At 49.2% G+C, this 12,877-nt stretch overlaps 1 protein-coding gene across 1 annotated transcript; it reads left to right on the forward strand.

Annotated features, from left to right (window-relative positions):
- Positions 1-5,472: 5,472 nt before the first annotated feature.
- On the forward strand, positions 5,473-12,193 carry KCNJ2 (potassium inwardly rectifying channel subfamily J member 2). Its single transcript, XM_055797350.1, has 2 exons — positions 5,473-5,605; positions 10,642-12,193. The coding sequence occupies exon 2, from the start codon at positions 10,858-10,860 to the stop codon at positions 12,139-12,141; it is 1,284 nt and encodes a 427-aa protein (XP_055653325.1). The 5' UTR covers positions 5,473-5,605; positions 10,642-10,857; the 3' UTR covers positions 12,142-12,193.
- Positions 12,194-12,877: the final 684 nt, after the last annotated feature.

The raw sequence follows: 12,877 nt of genomic DNA on the forward strand, positions 1-12,877 counted from the left end.
GCTGCAGGGGCAGAGCAGCAGAGACCACAAACCCCTCGTTACCCCTGCAGCCCTCCCCACTCTCACACCTTGTTAACAACCATTTGTAAGGTTCAGCTCATCAAAGTCTGAAACCCCCACAAGGCATGGAGGTGGCGGACCCAGCCACTGCCTCTGAGCACAGTGGGCTCTGCAGATGGAGGTTTGGAAGTTGGCTGAGCACCACGTGAGCTTCTGAGCAAGTGGGTAACTGGGGTAGCAACAGCCCACAGAAGGGCACTAATTGCAAAAAAAACCCTACAAATATCTACGCCCTTGAGAGCCCTTCTGTTTACATACAACATTTACATAACCAAAACTTTGCAAGTCAGAGAAAAACAAAGATGTTCTTACCCTGTTCTGTTCAGCTGAGCGTAAGCCTATCCTGATCTTAGAAAATCTGGCAGGCCAGTAACACTAGTAACTGAAGCTGTAAGGAAGAGAATGCAAATGTAGTCACACAGTTTTGTATGTGTAAGTTGCTGGCTCTTAACCCTTTTCCTTCCAGGAATTGTCAAGTTCCCTATGTCAGCTCCATAGGCATGTTCTCACCACCTTGGCAAGTTTTATTAACCATTAACTCCCTTTCCCTTGGGATATCCAAAGAACGGGAACTATGGCAGATCACTAGATAACTTTGAGATTAATAGGAAAATATTAGCCTTCTTAATATGCGATTGCTTGGTCGGTTTTATCACTTACGCGAATGTCCTTCTCATTGATCCGAACATACGTTCCCCACTGCTGCCTTTGAGGACAAATTGCCACAGCTGAGTGATGGCTGGGCAGGGACAAATGCAGAATATGGCCATGTCACAAACCCCGCCTGATGTCCCGCAAGGTCATTGCATTTCTGAAAGATTATCCACAAACCTATATTGTGAAAACAGATCACTAAACGGCAACACAACTGCCTTGCTACAGCAAGGCTTCTAGAAAGCAAAGGCTGTGCAAGGTGTACGTGAAATAACAGATTAACATTTCCTAATTACTGTAAGGCCTTTGACCCTGCAGAGGTAAGCAGGTGTTGCGAGCCGAGAGAGCTCGCTTTTTAGCAACAGGCATTGATTGTATTTTATTAGGTCTGAAAGTTTAGCTGGAAATTAAAGATCCTTTAATTTAGGCATCTTATTTTATTGAGAATTGAGCCACGTGGAATATAGCTGTTGGAAATAAGTTTTCTTTGGCAGAACTTCTTGGGTTGCTGTTGGATTGTTAGTTATGTACAGTGACTGTTAGCTATGGATTACTGTTTATAATTCATTATTTCCAGATTTCTTCACCTTGCTTCCCACACCCACCACCTGCAGTAGCAAAGACTGTATGTATGTACTGTTTTCCCCAAAAATTTAGTCAGTGGCTGGTGATTCGACATTAGAATAAGACTAAATCTGACAGCCTGAAACCTTAAGCAAAGATTTTGGACACAAAGTATCTGGGAAAGAAAGAGAGAGAGAAAAAAAACCCAACAACAAATGGTGTGTGAGTTCCACTATTCTCAGCTATATAAACCAACTCAATTTCCTATGTCATATTTCACCCTTTCTATGAACAAACACATTATTATCCAAAATAACTGTGTCACTGGCTGCACATCCGTACATCCTATTTGCTTGCAAAGTACGAACTCTATTTATTTGCTCTCTCAAGTCTTATCAAACATGTAACCGACTCTCTGTGGAACTTTCATTGGATTTACCCATTCCTTCTGTTACCACTGTGGCTTCATTTTTCCTTGGGGATCCCAGCATTAGACCTATAAAGATCCAGTTAATGTCTAAACCCCAGGGGTTTGCTGTGAATGGGGAAACCACCTTTTCCTGATGAATATTTTCCAGTTGACTTAACAGTTAGAGAAGAAAGGCTAACTTATGCCAGTTTACATGCATGGAAATGGTGAGGCAAAAAAAAAAAAAAAAAAAAAATGCCCAATGCGTTATTTATGGCACTTCTTCTCATCTTGTGGAAACCGACTGCTTTGATTCTACCAGACCGTGTTTTCTTTGCAAGTACAATACAATTAAGCTATTTTCAGCTGGCAATAAAATCCTTGAGAACCAAAGCAGATTTGGCCACTTTAAGAGATGAAGACTAATGCAATCTGATAATTAGGTCATTTCACCGCCAAGACAGAAAAAAGCAATTTAATAACATCTCCCATGCAGTAAGACAAGGGCTAAAGCCTCTGGTCCCAGCTGGCAAGGACTATGCTGCAATACAACCTCACATTTACTTCCACAGGGCATCTGCAGATCCCTGCAAGACTGAGGAGCAGGGTGGCTGTGACGGGCAAAGGCAAGGACTGTGCCGGGAAGCAGAAAATATGGGGAGAAAAAGCCCCTTCTTCCACTGATGTGGCCTCGCTGAAATCTAAGAAAAGCATCCTGCTTCTTTGGTGGCTCCTTTTGTTACAGCTTTTACACTGGTATGAAAAGTGAATGTCCTGCCTTCCCAGAGCTGCTCTTACCCCTCGACACCGTTGCTTCTGCAGGTAGCAGATCTTGTCTTGAAAACTCCTCAGACTACAACCATTTCACATAGCTCTTCTAATATTTCAGTCAGGAGGCTCTGCAGTGAGGCAGTAAGAGACTTCTGTAGCTGGGCGACATCAAATTAGAAAACCGTTCATTGAGAGAAGGAAAACAAACCCTCACTCACTCTTGAGGGTTAAGTTTTCAGCTGTCTCTCACCCTTCTTTGTCCTGGCTTGTTGCAACAGGAAAGGGTTTTTTAGAAACTTTTCTTGTAACTTCAACTTCCCTGTTTCGGTGGTTTGGAAGTACTTCTCTTGCTGAAGTCCACGCAGCGGAGAGACAGCTTTGTTACCATTCTCGCTATCTGTATAATAGATTAGAATCGATATTTCATTCTAAGAAGAGCTTTCTGGGCAGGACTGCGCCGACTTTAAGCAAGCTGTAAAATAGCCATGATGTATATGCTTTACCCTTCCTCAGGATGAAATGCGAAATGGCTTGACCTGCAAGTCTGTACTGCTGTGAATAAGTCTTACTCATATCAGCGGATCTGGGGTCTGTGGGTCTAGTAGGTCCGTAGTCTTTATCAGTCGGTTTGCATGAGTAAAGGCTGAGTAAGAGTCTACGAGGTCAGGCTGTAATCTGTAATATCTTGTGGACATTGTGCAGAGATTTGCTGAACCCACCCCCCAGCAAACCGTGTGTATTCTTAGCAGAGCATCTCTTAATAGTAATAGATCACAGCTCTACTTTATTTCGCTTACATATAGATGAGCACATACTTCTTCAAGGTGAGTCAAATTGTTGCTATTTCAGCTGTTGGTAGGACATGTACACTCAGAGGAATGAAGGATTTTTTTCGCCTCTGATATAGGTACATAAACTGCAGCATTTGTGCCTATGGGTTTCAGATCCTGAGGATTTAATAATCTTCATCTTACTGAATGAATAAAATAATTGCAGCCATTCCCTCTCACAGATTTTTTCCTCCAGATTCGTCATTCATAAGAAACTGAACTGTGTTATAGCACTTTTCTTTCACTTAAAAATGAACAGAATCACCCAAGAATAACTTATAAACAGTATGATTGCCTAATGTGCCGGATTGCTCAATGTACACAAGCACTTGCCTTTTCCATCCCTCTCCCCATCATGCACATTCTGCTTATCCTGCTCACATAACACCAGGGGCTTTTAAAACCAGCTGCATTTGGCCACTGTATTTGTTGCTGCAACAATGCGGCGCTTCCTCATTTGGAGTATAGGGAACCCGGCAAATACTGGAAGCGACAGCAACGGCAGTTGGTGGAAATAGTTAGGCAGCAATGCCAGGAGTGTGTTCTTAAAGCCGATACTCCACGAGAAAACATTTGGGCAAAGCATTTTCACCGAGTGTTTAAAGACAGCTACTGTCAAGAGTTGTAAACTTACAAAACAAATGAGAAGGAGGAGGAGGAGGACAGTTTAAGCAACTACGGGTGACTGCAGGCACTGGCATTGCTGTGAAAGCAGGGAATCGTATTTAAAGCCTGTTCTGGACGTTGTAAGGAAGCTCCTGGAGGAGAGTGGCTGACCCACTGGGACCAGCCTGTTCTCAGCAGCTCCAGGCAGAAGACCTGCCTGCTGATTAATGCCGCCTTGCCCCCAAAGCATCCCCAGCACCCGTTTTCTGGGTGTTGCAGAGGCTCCCTGTCGCAGTCCTGGGTGCAATTCAAGGTGTTCACGCCAATTTCTCCAGCTGCCTGTGGCTGGCCACCCTTGCATCCAGCAGCCACCTTCATTCCCAGTTTTCCAGCACCCACGCAGGGCTCCCTGCTGCATTTCAGCTGCTGGCACTGAGGGGCTCAGCTGGCGAGGGCAGCGGCCACCTGCCTCCGAACCTGCCACCCCTGCACTGCCCATCGGAGAGGGAGGCTGGCAAACCTCACGGCGTGCTTACAAGGCCGGGTTTGCTCCTGCAAGGCTCCCAGCCAGACGTTTCATCCTTATTTTCTTTGTCTTAGGCCATGTCCGCTGTAGAGAGGACAAGCTATTAAAAATCATCCCGATTTCTGCATATTGCAACAACGGCCACTCAGCCTGCTGAGTGAGCTGCCACAGGTGATCCAGAAAACAAAGAAATGGATCCTCCGTGCTGCAGCTGAGCAAATACTTCCCTGGCTTCCAGCTTTGCTCTGAAAGAGCTTAGTCCAGGGATGAAAGGTGTTGTTTGGGAAGGGACGTTTGAGTGGGGTTGGAGGAAGAGTGTTAATCTGGCTGCTGAGCTGTGGGGTGCTGGACTCGCTCCTGGTGCGTGTCAGGTGCCACGTTGGGGAGGGGACCCCCCGCACGTCGGCCCTTCCCAGCGCTCAAACAAGGGATGGGACAAAAGGGACCAAACTTGGCTCTCCCGGGTGTTTTTTCCGCACTACACGTGCCCCCCATCCCCGAGGAGAAAACGGGAGTGAGCAGCTCACCGACCCCACGGGGACCTCCGCGGGGTCCCGGCCGTGTCCTGCCCGAGCCCTGCTGTCCGGGGGGCGCTGGCGGGCGCGGGGGGGCGCTGGGGGAGGGGATGCCCTGGCAGGTGCTGGACCCCCGCTGGCGCAGCCGGAGGGCGCAGCCCGAGCCCAGCCCCGGGCAGCCCCGTCGCCTCCCCGCGGGTCCCCCCCGCCCCTCCCCAGGTCCCCCCTCCGGCCCGGCGGGTCCCCCCCGGCCCCTCCCCGCGGGTCCCCCCGGCCGCCCCCCCGCGGGTCTCCCCCGCCTCCCCGGCCCGGCGGGGCAGCCCCGGGCCCCCTCCCCGCGGGTCCCCCCCGGCCCGGCGGGGCAGCCCCGGGCCCCCTCCCCGCGGGTCCCCCCCCGGCCCCGCCGCAGCCCCGGCCCCGCCGCAGCCCCCGGCCCCCCTGCCCCGCCCCCCGGCCGCCATTGGCGCGGCGCAGCGCGGGGGCGGGGCCGGCGGGGCCGCTATTAAACATCACATGGCAGCCGCGGCGCGGGGCAGCGGCTCATCCAGTGCCTGAGCGCGGCGCGGGGCGGTGGCGGGCACCGGGCACCCCGGGACTGGCTTGTGCGTCCCCCCGGCTGCGGGATCTTACCCCTTGGAACTCCACGGGCACCCTGCAGGGGCAGCGGCAGGTAAGCGGCGCCTTCTCTCTCCATCGCCTCGGGACGCGCAGCCAGCTCGCCTCCAGGTGCCGCCGCGGCTGGCGGGGGCAGGGGGATGCGCCCCAGCTCGGGGGGCGGCCAGTGTCCCCGGGTCCCCCCCCGGCCCGGCTTTCGGTGCCGCTGGCTGTGCTGCACGCCCGGGCACAGCCCTTCCAAGGGGGAACTCCTGCCTTTCTCATGCACCATCCCCGAGCTATTCTCGGTGCCTAAAATAATTAGATAGGTATGCTGCGAACACTCGAGCATCTGCTTGCAGCATCTGTTTGTGTTCATAACTTTCCATGCACCAGCTGCTTCCCCCCTGCCCGCCCCGGGATGTTTTATTCTGGGGAAGGGCTGGAAGTTTGCATGACAACTCGGCGTCGCAGCAGTAGCACCGCTCCATCCCTTTCCATTCTTCTCGCCTGTTGTTTCCTGTACAAGAGAGGTCAAAAGCATCAAGTCTTCGAGATCAGATGCGTGTTTTTGAAAGGAGCGTCCGAAATGTTTTATCGGGGTGTGAAATGAACCTGTAACTTCATTCATTGGCATTCTGGAAACGGAGTGTGTGTGTGTGTGTGTGTTATTTTTAATCATCCTGCCAAAAAAATAGGAAGAAAGCAAAAAACCCCAAACCCAAACAAAAACAAACCTTGCAGCTGGGGAGCTTGTGAAGAGACTGTATTGTTTCAACTTAGTTCATGACAGTGAAAGGAAAAAATACTGATAAGGAATGGCAGATTTATTCGCAGGCTTGGGCGACTGCTTTGTCATCTCTCTGGGGCGGGGGCAGCTGGGGACCCACAGGTGGCCTGGGCTGAGCCAGCACCCCCAGCGCTCTGCCCCCTGCCCGTCGCCACCCCCAGCCCGCAGGCAGCCCGCACTTGTTTCTGTGTTCCAGCCTTACCTTTACACTTGTTTGCTTTTCCATCCTCACAGCCGGTGCATCAAGTACACCCCCTGGTGATGACTATTCCACTTGTAGTTATTTTGTCATCAGCTAGAAATATCCTGAACCCGTCTCCTTCGCAGGACAGCAGATGCAAACACCACTTGTCCTTTCCTTTCTCCTATTTCTTCGCACCCATTTCCCTACATCATCTACTCTTTTTTTTTTTTTTTTTTTTTTTTTTTTTTTTTCCCTTTCCCACCGCCTAAGCGTGAAGGACAGATCCTTCTCCTGAAGGCAGCTCAGCACTTTGTGTAACTTGAGTCCTACCCAAACCAGTGGAGAAGCCCTGGGGAATGACTTTTAAGTAATGCAGGGGTCTGGAGAAAGGTTACAGGGGTGGTTGTGCCCAGCAGCGAGGGAGCTGGGGCTGTGGGAACAGGCTTCGCTGGGGCGAGCAGCTCCTTTGTTCTGCGTGCCGAGGGCAGCAGGGGAAGGCGCTTGGTGAAGGTGGTGCTGTGCTCTCTTAGCAACATGTGCCCGGCTGGCTGCACGGCTGTGTGGCGTCAGCCTGGGAATAACTGCTCCAATGCTCATTAGTGCTTCTCTCTCAACACCCCCCCCCCCCCCCCCCCCGCTCTTTTTGCACTTCAGAGTTTTTGCTCAGCGTTAAACCTTCTGCACAGAACCCCCTTTGAGCTGTTGTGGAGTTTCGACGCGCGATGTTAATGTCTTTGGGGGGGGAGGTCTTGAAGGGGATGCTTGCTGAGGGGGAAAGTGAGGGTTTGGGCTCCTCATCGTGGCATTTCCACAAACGTTGTTTCAGAAACGCTGCAGATGCAGCACAGCCCTGTGTTCCTCTCCTCCTCCAAGCATCCCCTTGCAGCAGAGCAAGCCTGGGGCTCTCCCATCCCATCTCATCCCTTCCCGGTAATGCTGGGTCCGTGCCTGTGCTGGTAATTACAAGCTGCTTTGCTCTAATCTGGTGTTCTCTTCCAGGAGGAAAGGTAGCTTGAATTAATCACAATAACACACCTAGTGATGATTGAATTTGCAGCTGCGTGTGTGTGTCTGGGTGCAGTGTGTTGGGCCCAATTATACAAAGATTTGGGGTGGTTGGTGGGTACCGCGTTGGCTTCTTTTGCCCAGCGAGGATTGTGCGGCTGGTCCCACACTACCTTGGCATCTTTAGTGCCACTAATATGTGATAATGGGGGGGGGGGGGCAGCAAACTTGTTTTGCCTTCGAGCAGCAGGTGGATTAGCAAAACAAGAACCATTAGATTTTCATGCTAGTTTGATTGTTTCTGGGATTTGGGGGGAACCTCTGCTGAAGCTAGCTGTGAAAGTCAGGGTGAACACCCATCAGGCAGCTGGAGGATCTACCGGGTGTTCGACAGAGCCTGTGCTGCCGAGCGGGAGCACAGTCAAACCTGCGTGTTGCCCTGGCCGGTCCCTGCTCACGGTGCTGGTGGTGCTGCCATCCCCGGCATCCTCCATGCACTTGCGAGGAAGAGAGGCAGTTTGTGCTGAGAGAGAAGACAACTCTGCCGCGGCACAGCATGCCAGGGCTTTGTTGTCTAAACTTCAGGCAGTCTGTAAAGGTCGAAGAGGGTGGCCCCAGGCACAGCCCGGGAGTTTAAAGATCCTCAGAGCCAAATTGGTGCAGGTTCGCTGCCAAGGGCTGAGTGCCGACAGCTTCGGGCTAGGAGGGAGAAATGCTGCACCAGGTACAGCAGGCAGAAGGTGCTCAGCCATTCAGAGCAGGAATATGACGGTGTATGATACATAATTTGGGTCCAAAACTTCTGAATGCAGCCAGCGGCGAGCTGGTGTTAGGATTTCAGTGATTTGTGGAATTCAAACAAATGTCCTCAGGTCAAGACTTTTGCAGGGGGAAGCTGCACATTCAGACACTTGAGACTTCACAGCTTATCTTTCCCTCCACCGCAAGTCTTCCTCTAAAATCCAAAAGGCAATGCCGGGGGAGGGGGAACACCTTCAAAATAAACTTTCCTAGGCTGTGTGTTTCCATCAGCTTGAAAGAAAACAGACTTTGAATGTGGAAGTCGAACACGACTATGATTATAGGATGTGGTTTATAAAAGTGATCTATTTGCAGACCAATGCAATGGTTTTCCAAGAAGTTTTTTGTGCAGAATGTATTAATAGCAGTTTTGCTTCCCCGCTCCCCGCCCCCCCTCCCCTGCCGTGTTCAAGTTTCAGCCCCAAAAATTAAGTGAACATAAGAAGAATACCTTTGTGTTTTTGAGAATAATATCCTGATGGGAATGAGAAACCCCATGATCCAAAAGGCGTGAAGGGGAAAAAGGTGCGTAAAGCCTTTGCACAGTGTAGGCAAGATGGTCAGATAGGGAAGAGGGCAGCTGCACCATAAACCTGCATTGCTGGGAGCCGCACTGAAAACTGGGCATTACCGAACCTACCAAAAGCTGCCAAAATGTCTTGTATGGTGCTGAAGTCACAGATGACTAATCTCGGCAAGTAGGCACTGGGACGCATTCTTGCACAACAAACAGAAAAGAGGAAAAAAGAGAAGGTAAAAGTAAATGCTTAAGAGATTCTAGAGGGAAAACCAGCCTGTGTGCCACTGTGAGCATGGCGTTTTCTGTTTGTCACCTGCTTTTCTCCTAACAAGTGCTGCTGACCTCAAACCCTTGTAATGTGGCTGAATGATGTGGGGGGCCTGAGGAGCTGTTTGAAATCTCTCAAGTTTTTGGAACCCCTCTGCAGGGTGTTAGGGGCTGCTTTGGGGAAAGGAGATGAACTCTTACCTGCAGCTGCTGTCAGACGGGTGTCAGAGGAAGAGGCACAGAGTACTGAAGCCGCTTTGTGGGCAGAGGTCGTGCTCCTTGGTGGCTGCAGATTTGTTGGGTTTTGGACAAACTCAGATGAGTTTTGATAATACTGATTTATGAAGAGCATCGTGATTTAATCCCTCGCTGCTGTAAACAGTACTGAAGTCTCCTCTCCTACGCCAAACGGGCAGCAGACATTCCCCATCACTTGGTTTTAGTTTTATTTCCTCCATGGGGTGCACATGTGGATGGAGCCGTTGCATTAATGCATCTCTTCTCCTCTGCAGTATTTCAGTTACATTTCCTGATATACAGTACATGACTTAATGGGTGACGCACTTGTTAAAAGCTTAACCTGGGTCTAAGCCAGACCTCCCTGAAACAAGTTTGGTGGCTTCTACCCTCAGGAAGAAGCTTTTGTAGCCTCTCTGCTGAGTCTTAATTGCTGACATTTAAGACCCACAGGATGCTCAGAACCGTTACCCATGGGAGACGGAACTGGCTGCCTCGGGCTCCCGAGGGGAAGGTGCTGGTCCTTGCTACCAAAGGTATTAGGAAGACCCTCGGCCAGTGCTACTCCATCATAGCCTTTTGCTAGTTGCATTAGGAGCAGATGAGTGTCGTTGCAAGGTTTAGTTTGCTTCCTATAACTTAGCCAAATGTAAGCATAAAAAACCACACAGAACCCAGTGAGTCTGGAGTTAGAGGAACTAATGCAGCCCTTATTCCTGCCATTTGCAGAGACTACACAACTCTTTTTCTTCCCCCCCCCCCCCCCCCCCCAGTTTAATTAAAACAAAGTTATATGCAATGTGAATTCATGGAAATCCCTGACACTTGCATTTTCCAAGTTTATTGCTTTTCTCAGGTCACATCATCTTCCCTTTTGCACGGTCCTTTCTTTATCATGGGTAAAACAGTCCAGGAGTGACAAATTGTATGTCATGAAAAACTGCTTCAGTCCTTATATTTGAACAGATGGATGTCAGGGCTAATTGTTTGTTTCAAAATAAACAGAAAACACAGTTGTAAGTATTAGATAGGTTCTTTGCACATCTGGCTTTAAAGTGAATATTGCCTAGACACTTGTGTGACACTGTCACTTCAGGGCTGTCGCTTAGGAAGGGTGATGCCTTTGTACTAATGATGTCACTTCTGTCAATACACAGCTGCGCACATCGTGCATTCCAGAAAATGCTGCCGTTAAGAGTAAGGAAACTTCCTGCAGGTCCATTGGAGTAATTGTACTTGATTCTTTCAGGTTTGATTCCTTACCCTGTTCCTCCAGGATCTAACACGATGTTTCTTTTTCTCTTGCAGACCATGCCCTCTCTATGACGGTTACTTGCTAAGCTAACTCTGCATGCCAGAAGACTGTCCTTGGTTGATCCAAGGGCTTTCGGGGACTCCGGCCTCTCCCCAGTTTTTCTGTGTGTGTGTGTTCCTCTAGAACTTTCAAAACTGTTTCTCCAAAGGGTTTTGCAGAAACTTAGACTGTTTTCTAAAGCAGAAGCACCTCAGTCCACAGCAGTAGTGATGGGCAGCGTGCGAACCAACCGCTACAGCATCGTGTCTTCAGAAGAGGACGGCATGAAGCTGGCAACCATGGCTGTTGCCAACGGTTTTGGGAATGGAAAGAGTAAGGTACACACCAGGCAGCAGTGCAGGAGCCGCTTTGTCAAAAAAGATGGCCACTGCAACGTCCAGTTCATTAACGTGGGTGAGAAGGGACAGCGATACCTGGCAGACATCTTCACCACTTGTGTGGACATCCGCTGGAGGTGGATGCTAGTTATCTTCTGCCTGACTTTCATCCTCTCCTGGCTTTTTTTTGGCTGTGTGTTTTGGTTGATTGCACTGTTGCATGGGGATCTGGAGAATCAAGAAAATAGCAAACCTTGTGTCTCTCAAGTGAGCAGCTTCACCGCAGCCTTCCTGTTCTCCATCGAGACCCAGACCACGATCGGCTATGGCTTCAGGTGTGTCACAGACGAGTGCCCCATCGCAGTTTTCATGGTGGTTTTCCAGTCTATAGTAGGCTGCATCATTGATGCCTTCATCATTGGTGCTGTCATGGCAAAGATGGCTAAGCCAAAAAAGAGAAATGAAACTCTAGTCTTCAGCCACAATGCCGTGGTGGCCATGAGAGATGGAAAGCTGTGTCTGATGTGGCGTGTGGGAAACCTGAGGAAAAGCCACTTGGTGGAGGCACATGTGCGAGCACAGCTCCTCAAATCCAGGATCACGTCAGAAGGGGAGTACATCCCCTTGGATCAAATAGACATCAATGTAGGGTTTGACAGCGGGATAGACCGCATATTCCTGGTCTCCCCAATTACGATAGTACACGAGATAGATGAAGACAGTCCTTTGTATGACTTGAGCAAACAAGACATGGACAATGCTGACTTTGAAATTGTAGTAATATTAGAGGGCATGGTGGAAGCTACCGCCATGACTACCCAGTGCCGTAGCTCATATCTGGCAAATGAAATCCTCTGGGGCCACCGCTACGAGCCTGTACTCTTTGAAGAGAAAAACTACTACAAAGTGGACTACTCAAGGTTCCACAAAACATACGAAGTGCCCAACACACCCATCTGTAGTGCCAGAGACTTAGCAGAAAAGAAATACATTCTCTCTAATGCAAACTCCTTTTGCTACGAGAACGAAGTGGCCCTCACCAGCAAAGAGGAGGACGAGATTGACACGGGGGTGCCTGAGAGCATGAGCACAGACACCCACCCGGACATGGACCACCACAACCAAGCAGGGGTGCCTCTAGAGCCACGGCCGCTACGGCGGGAGTCGGAAATATGAGTGACAAATCCTTCCTCTCTCTTTTGGTTGAAAGGAAAAAAAAAAAAGGAAAGAAATACATCTATCGGTCAAAGGCACGTTGACCTGAGAAGTTGGCCCAGAACAGTTTTCAGACAACGGTACTGTTGAAGAGCGGGGTGAAGGCAAGCAGACCTGAGAAACCCAGGCTGGTTTTAGGGCTGTCCTCAGAGGAGGGACGACAGAAAATGAACTCTAAACACAAAGCACTAAACATGTCTAAGTATGAACAGAAGGCACATATGTTGTAGAATAAATTATGTATATATTTTTTTACAAAACTTGAACTTGCAGGCAAGCTTTGGTTGGGTTATTATTATTTTTTTTTTTCAACTTTTTCCAGAATGCTTCTCTCTAGGGAACAAGAATGTTTTTAATGGCATAACAAAGGCAAGAATCTGCCTTATTATTATTATTATAATTATTTTTTAAAAAGCTGCTGCTAACTACATGAACACAAATGGTTATTTTTGTTGCAGTGTAGTTTTTATTTTCTCTTGTGTAATTTAAAAAAAAAAAAGTCAGTGTTGAACTTTTTGGGTTGAAAAGCTGGTGATCACTTCAGAGAGGCCGACATTGTCAGAAAGTCTAAACTCCTTTTGAGGCCAGTAGTTTGATAGTTAGAATCAATCTCTCTCTTTCCAATTACATAAGGGGCATTATATAATATCAGGCCAATCCGTAGCCTCCAGCAAAATTATGATTTTTGGGGGGAGAA

Source organism: Falco peregrinus, chromosome 2 (genome assembly GCF_023634155.1).
Source record: "Falco peregrinus isolate bFalPer1 chromosome 2, bFalPer1.pri, whole genome shotgun sequence".
NCBI lineage: Eukaryota > Metazoa > Chordata > Aves > Falconiformes > Falconidae > Falco > Falco peregrinus.